Source organism: Sardina pilchardus, chromosome 4, assembly GCF_963854185.1.
Source record: "Sardina pilchardus chromosome 4, fSarPil1.1, whole genome shotgun sequence".
NCBI lineage: Eukaryota > Metazoa > Chordata > Actinopteri > Clupeiformes > Clupeidae > Sardina > Sardina pilchardus.
Genome location: NC_084997.1, coordinates 30,195,613 through 30,202,782, shown reverse-complemented (window position 1 = coordinate 30,202,782; position 7,170 = coordinate 30,195,613). Strand labels below are relative to the sequence as shown.

The 7,170-nt window shown below is 44.1% G+C and overlaps 2 protein-coding genes across 2 annotated transcripts in view; one reads left to right on the top strand and one right to left on the bottom strand.

Moving 5' to 3' along the window:
* Positions 1-1,505: 1,505 nt before the first annotated feature.
* On the bottom strand, positions 1,506-4,025 carry LOC134078955 (zinc-binding protein A33-like). Its single transcript, XM_062535120.1, has 5 exons — positions 3,621-4,025; positions 3,306-3,401; positions 2,691-2,713; positions 2,489-2,565; positions 1,506-2,044 (listed from the first exon to the last, which is right to left on the bottom strand). Exons 1-5 carry the CDS (start codon positions 4,023-4,025, stop codon positions 1,506-1,508), a joined length of 1,140 nt encoding a protein of 379 aa, XP_062391104.1.
* A 1,280-nt stretch (positions 4,026-5,305) lies between these two features.
* Positions 5,306-7,170, top strand: part of LOC134078954 (rootletin-like) — a 16,602-nt gene continuing 14,737 nt past the window's right edge. The window contains exons 1-3 of the mRNA XM_062535119.1: positions 5,306-5,361; positions 6,073-6,287; positions 6,538-6,675. Of these exons, the coding sequence (XP_062391103.1) occupies positions 6,147-6,287; positions 6,538-6,675 (279 nt within the window). The 5' untranslated portion in view covers positions 5,306-5,361; positions 6,073-6,146. The remainder of the gene's footprint in view (positions 5,362-6,072; positions 6,288-6,537; positions 6,676-7,170) is intronic.

Below are 7,170 nucleotides of genomic sequence, written 5' to 3'. Positions count from 1 at the left end.
ACTTTCTCAGGCAACAGAAATTTACAGTCTCTACTGAGTCATTGTGGTTTTTCAACTTAACTTGCAAGAATCCTAATGTCTATAAGATTACTAACATAACCAATGTAAGTATTCCTTCATGTTGTCCCTAATTTATCACGTACCAGAGTAGTTGTTCAGCTGTAATGGAGAACAGAGCAGCCGTCTCTACCTGAGCTTCACTTCCTCATTCAACACAGGGTGAGTTAGAGGGAGGGATCTAGAAGAGCAGAGAGCTGATTGGTCAGTCCCAACATTACATCACAGAACCAGTAGCCTATCTAAGCTCTATCTGAACTTGATGTTGTTCAGACTCAGGTTCAAAGTCCCAGAATGAGAGAACTCTTAACTCAGGCATGAACAGGAATATTTGAAGAAGTACGGGGGGGAAGCGCAACACTGCTGCTTTAGAATCACCACTTTTATTTGACTAATAATGTGACATTTTGCCACCAGGCCTTCATCAGAGTGAAGAAGACCTCACTCTGATGAAGGCCTAGTGCCGAAACGTCAGTGTGTAGTCACACAATAACTAGGAGAGTGTGTAGTTACAAAATAACCACCACTAGATGGCAGTATTCATCTTTCAGCCCCTCTGGAAGTGACGTCTCTAAATATACAGTAACTCATATTAAATTATATACAAGTGTACACAGAACAGGTGTTACATACTGTATACACAGCCAACGTGTGAATAAAAAATCTTTTTATTTTATTTGAATGTATATAGCAAAATACCGTATCACTGTTGCAATGTGTACAGTGCTCATTGCCTTCCAACACAATGTCCACCACATGGCCCTCTAAATGAGCTATAAGCTGTAAACAGGAGAGACTCGACAGAATGTCAGTTTTTGCAGCTGTTATAGCTGCAAAGAGTGGACCAACGTCATAATAAACTCTATGGATTAAGGATGGGACGTGACTGAAGTTCATATGTGAGTCGATGCAGATGAGCGAATACTTTTGGCAACATACTGTAATACATGTTAAGAGATCATTATGCAGTCTGGCAGCCTGATAATAACTAACACAACTATAGAGACTCATATTCCTCTTGATTAACACAAACCGTGTGATTGACTGCATTGCATATGACAATATTTTCATGCCAACTGTAAAATGGAGAAGAGAGAAAACTATTGTCTTGGGACGCCCTCTGTCTTCATGTCTCTTCGTATGCAGGCCCTGGTTTAGACAGCAACATTCACATTTACATTTACAGACACTGTTATCCAGAACGACTTATATGTCAAAAATATTACAAGGGCCAATGTTCTCCCCAGAGCAATTAAATGCCTTGCTCAAGGGCAAAAGGATAGGAGCTGGGAATTGAACCCCACAACTTTTCTGGCTATTGCAAGCTCCTTAAAGCCACCATCCCATGGTGAAGAAAGATAAAAAGAAAAATAAATAAAAAAAAGAATAAACGTCTTGGGACACCCTCAATGTCTCTCCATATGGCAGTCCTTCAGACAACACCAGCTCTAGCTGGGCTGCTGTACTGTTACTGAGGCCTTCACTGGTAAGATCTGCAGAGGAAGGTCACAAGTATTAAAGTATGGATACATTCTCTCAGTGAAAGTGTGTGTGAAAGTGTGTAGATGTGTGTTATTATCAGGGTCAGAGAATGACAGCTCTCCTCTGTCCCAGTCCAGCTGCACTCTGATCCTCTGGAGTTTCTGCTGCACCGTGAGGACAGTGGAGATGTATGGAGGAGCACGTGCTCTATATTCATCGTCTTTACACCGAATGTACCAGCGTCCACTCATAGAGGTGCTGTCTCCCTTCCTCTGGAAAGACTCTGATATCACGCCCACTTGCCACCATGTGTTCTCCCCAACCTCCACATCCCAGCAGTGAGTCCCTGAGTTGAAGCCCTTGGAGCCCAGCACACTGGCACAGTAGTCAAATCTCTCTGGGCTATCAGGAAGCTGCTGTCTCTCCTCACCACGTCTCACACTGGTCAGATCCTCGGACAGGATGATACGTGAAGCTGCAGTGTTGGGATCCAGAGTCACAGGAGCTGCAGAGAGAGAGAACACACACATGAGCTGAACTGAGTGATGTGTGATGTGGATGTGAATGATGGTCATCTGATATTTTTGTATATCGAGACAATGTGTGCACTCATTTTACTAAATAGTGCTCTCAATTTAGTAAATCATAAATAAAAGACATTTGACTGAATTATGCACACATTTTACCAAAATGAGTGCACTATTTACCTAAATGTGTGCATGATTTGGTAAAACGTGTGTGCGCAATTCAGTAAAATGAGCACACAATTTAGTGAAATGAGCGCACGTTTTCTGAATACAGACACACAAACACACACACACACACACACACACACACACACACACACACACACACACACACACACACACACACACACACACACACACACACACACACACACACACACACACACACACACACACACACACACACACAGGCCAGTACCCACTGTACTGAACAGTCTCCTGCATCTTCTCCCAGACTCTGAACGTCAGGTTGCCCAGGTGCTTTGCCACATTGATCAGAGCTCCTGAAACCCTCTCTGGATCCTGCAGCGCACTGGGCTCTGGAATAACATTCAGGAGTCAGTGCTGCTGTGGGTTTGGGTTCTGAACCACAGAGAAGAGAGAGACAGGAGGCAGATCACTCACCTTTCCATTGTACTCTTGTAGTTCTGTTAATAACAAAATAGAAATATATTGTTGTATTTAACTTTCAAATTGATAAGTAAACTGACATTTTGATATTCAACTATGTTTTTCCACAGCAAAATCCTAACTCTAACACTACATCACAGTAGAATCTCATACAATGTAATCCCAATGTAACCTCTCAAATTATCATCAGAAACAGAATTCATTCCCACAAACTCTTTGGTCATGGTGTCCTACAGAGTTTTCACTTCACAATGCAGTGGATGGTTCCTACCCTCCGATACATTAAAGTATCTTATCTTATCCTACCTGCAGGAATGAGATGTCATCAGCTCCCATCTCCTCCTCTATGGCTCTGATGGTGTCTGAAAGAGATGAGATCTCTCTGCTCATCTTCTCAATCTTCTCCTTCATCATCTGACTCTTCTGCTCCTCTTCCTCCCTCAGTGCAGCTATCCTGGCTGCCTCTTCATCTCGGAGAAACTGGTGAAGCTTCTCAAACTCCTCCTTGATCTGTTTCTCTGTGTGTTGGGCCTGTGTCTTGAAAAATAATATAAATGAATAACAATGCATAAATAAATCAGGCCACTTTATTAATTCCTTAGTCATTACCTTGATGTGTTTTGCTGTTTTATCAATGGTTAGTTGCATTTCTTTATGTGTCTTCATCTTTTCTTCCAGCTTGACCAGCCATGCTTTCAGTTTCTTCTGAAACAAAGATTGCACACAACAGCTACTTTATGATGCAACATACTGTAAGTACTGTAGGCTACAACAGCTGCTTGCTAATTGGACCTATCTAGAGACTATTTTATAACTGATTTGAAATGGATTTAGAAACACAGGTTTAGTGTACTATTATCTAAGCGTCTTTTAATCACCAACTTCAAACAAACAAATAAAACACTGAAATCCTTGCCCTCTTACCTTATATGCACTTGCTATCTCAACAACGGGACTAAAGTTATGATTCTTATGTTCGCTGGAGTCTCGGCACACCAGACACACAGGCTGTTTATCCTCCAGACAGAAGAGCCTCAGGGCCTCTTTGTGCAGACTGCACAGCACCTCGGACCCTACTGAATCTCTCTGGCTTCTCTCCTGTATGAAGGTCTCGCACAGGTTCCTTAACGCCAAGTTGGGGGGTGGGTTTCTTTTTGAGGATCTTTTCCTGCAGATGGGGCATTCTCTCGATCCTTTGGTTTCCCAGAACTGCTGCAGACAGACTTTACACACACTGTGACTGCATATCATGATGACAGGGTCCTTGAAGACATCCCGGCACACGGGACAGGAGAAGTCCTCTTCTGTGAAAGAGCGTTTGGTGGCCATTTTTCTAAACTCACAGTGAGATAACAGTCTGAGATAACATCTAACCAGCTATGACTTCCTGCTGGAAAAATAGTCTCAAGTCTGCTCCTGTTGCTGAATCTTACCGTTCGGCCTTTCAGATCGTCGGTCTCATTGGAGCTCTCTGGAGTCACAGATACAGTTTGTGTGCTCACCTGCACTTTCCTTTCAGCTTCAGGACAAGAACCGATACTATGAACAAGCACAGATTTTTTCCGGCCTCAGACTACAGAGTACAAAGTCATAGGATGATCCTTGATGTGTTAGAGGGACTCTGATTGATTTATTATAGTCTCGTACATGATAAACGATAAGCGTGTGTTCATTTGTGGACATAATGTGTTAGTCCCCGCCTCGGATATGAGACCTCAGGTCAAAGTTCCTGTTGTGAGTGTGAACTGTACCTGCCAGAGACACAAGCTGATTCCAATAGTGGAATACTGCACCCTGCTTGTTTAGCTTGACATAAAACTGGTAGATCATTTGCAGTAAGTAGCCTAGTGCAGATGTGGCATTTTGGAAACAGTACAGAGATGTACAGATCAGTGAACTACACACAAATGCTCCCGATACAGACTCTCTCTCTCTCTCTCTCTCTCTCTCTCTCACACACACACACACACACACACACACACACACACACACACACACACACACACTCACAGACGCTCTAGCCTCTAACACAGAATTTTATCCAGTTCAAAGTCCCAGTTGTGGGAGTGAAGTACAGCACAGCTCAGAACTGTAGCCTACCTGCCAGACACAGAGAATGACCTCGTATCAGTGGATTAGCCTAGTGCACTCAGTTGGAATCCAGTGTCCACTGTTGGGAGAAAGAACACACACGCACACACACAGTTAGTAAAATTAGTCATGCAAAAGTTTAAAGCCAATATCTTGATGTTTTTTTTTTTTTGCAACAAATATGTGTGGTCAATTGTTTTGGACAAAATTTAGCTTATTTATCTTCTGTTAGAACAAGTCTGGCTTGCTGTTCAGACATTCTCAATCCAGCCAATTAACGACTCCAAGCCATGTGTTGGCGCTATAATAAAGTGCCTCTAGAATTTCTACTTTTACGCGAGTGGGAACGTGAAAGAGGAAGTTTTCAAATCCAGCAGGAATCGAATGAGCTGGAGAGTGTGAGTTGAGATTTGGTGAAACGCACAAACTTTCCCCTTTTAGCTAATACCTTCCACGTTTTTTTTTGGTTAAGCAACACCGTTTTACCAGCTGAAACAGTCGCAGGGGATGCATAGTAGCTGCTAGCTGGGCCAACGTTACCAGCCCATATTCAGAAATATCCAACTTGGAAGAGGTAAAGTTAGAAAGCTACCTGGCTACATCTGTTAGCTAGTTTTCTAAAGGGAAAACAACAGCGTTAGCTAAGGTTATCACGTTGGCAAACTAGACAGATGAGCAACAGGTGCCCATTGCTGAAGACTTGAAACTACTGCAACTCACACTGTTAATGTTTATGTATGGACGTTGTTGCTATCCGAATAGCTACCTTAGCTGACGAACTAACCACGTCGTTGTCATGCAGTTTGTCAGCAATCGCATCAGTGGTATAACTTACGTAGAAGCTAAATCATTTAAATGCAGCTAATTTGTATGAATTGCATTTCCAGCCGACATCCGATTGTCACTAATCTTACTGGAGCTAGTTGATACTGTTAACTGTAGCAACATCGATAAGCAGTGAACAACGATGGACATGAATCAGTCAGGAATGGATGATACCAAACATGCAGTCATTGTTCAGGATCATCATTACTAGCCTAATGTCTGGTGGATTTATATATTCACTCAATCAAATGTTGTCTTTATAGAAATCTAAACTGACATACAGTATGAAGAGTATTCTTTTTGGTCTGTTTTCATAAACACTACTGACTAATGGCTTCAGATCCTTTGTTTTTGACTCTGCGAGGGTATCAGGAGATATATTGCTAAACATGACAAGTGCAGTATGACTTTAGTAAGTGGCAAGCAGAATAACTCGTACTCCCATGTTTTCATGAAACAGAAACATCATAGCGCCCTGATGGTACAGTAGCCTACCACTTCCTGTCTGGTCAAAGATGCTCTGAAACAGGCAGCATGGACACAAGCCTGCTGATTGGCTGGCAGGATGAGAGGGCGGAGCTAAGGGCTGAGCTCTCACGGCTGGAGGAGGAGCTTGCAGATAGCCGTGCTGATAGGTTGGAGCTGGAGTCGCGCGCTCAGGCCCTCACGGAACGGGTGAGTGTGTGTGTTTCGGGTGTGTTTGGGGTGTCAATTAGACTGGGTACACCCAGTCTGATCCCAGGGCCATTGGATTTCGCCCTGCAGCTCAGGCTGGAAACCACATGTATATGTCCAGCTTCCTTTCCACATTTGCTGGAACCAATCACAAGCTGTTGTGTTTGGGAATTCAATTGTGTGTGTGTGTGTGTGTGTGTGTGTGTGTGTGTGTGTGTGTGTGTGTGTGTGTGTGTGTGTGTGTGTGTAGCTGACCCAGTCTCTGGACCCGCACCTCTCCTCGTCTCTGCTTGGGGACTCTGAGCATCGGGAGTGGAGGAGGAAGCTGAGGGAGGGCAAAGAGAGGGAGACCCGACAGGCCCTGCTCATCCACAAACTCCAGAACAAGGTACCACGCAACCCCCACACACACACACACACACACACACACACACACACCCTCAAACAGTCACACACAGGCCCTGCTCATCCATAAGCTCCAGAACAAGGTACCACGTGACGCAACCTCCCTCAAACAGTCACACACACTCCTAGAACCTCACAGGCACCAAAACAAGGTAGCATACACAGAGTCACCCTCAAGCAGTCACACACACTCCTAGAACCTCACAAACTCCAGAACAAGGTACCACGCGACCTCCCTCAAACAGTCACACACACTCCCAGAACCTCACAGCCTACAGAACAAGGTAGCATACACAGATTCACCCTCAAGCAGTCACACACACACACTCCCAGAACCTCACAGCCTACAGAACAAGGTACCACGCGACCTCCCTCAAACAGTCACACACACTCCCAGAACCTCACAGGCACCCAAAAAAGGTAGCAGATAGTCACCCCCAAACAGTCACACACACACCAGAACCTCACAGCCTACAGA

Coding starts and splice junctions, on each gene's coding strand:
- LOC134078955 (XM_062535120.1), bottom strand. CDS start 4,025: ATGGCCACCAAACGCTCTTTCACAGAAGAGGACTTCTCCTGTCCCGTG. Junction 2,714..3,305: donor AAACAGCAAAACACATCAAG/GTAATGACTAAG, acceptor TGTTATTAACAG/AACTACAAGAGTACAATGGA. Junction 2,566..2,690: donor TACAAGAGTACAATGGAAAG/GTGAGTGATCTG, acceptor GGTTTCAGGAGC/TCTGATCAATGTGGCAAAGC.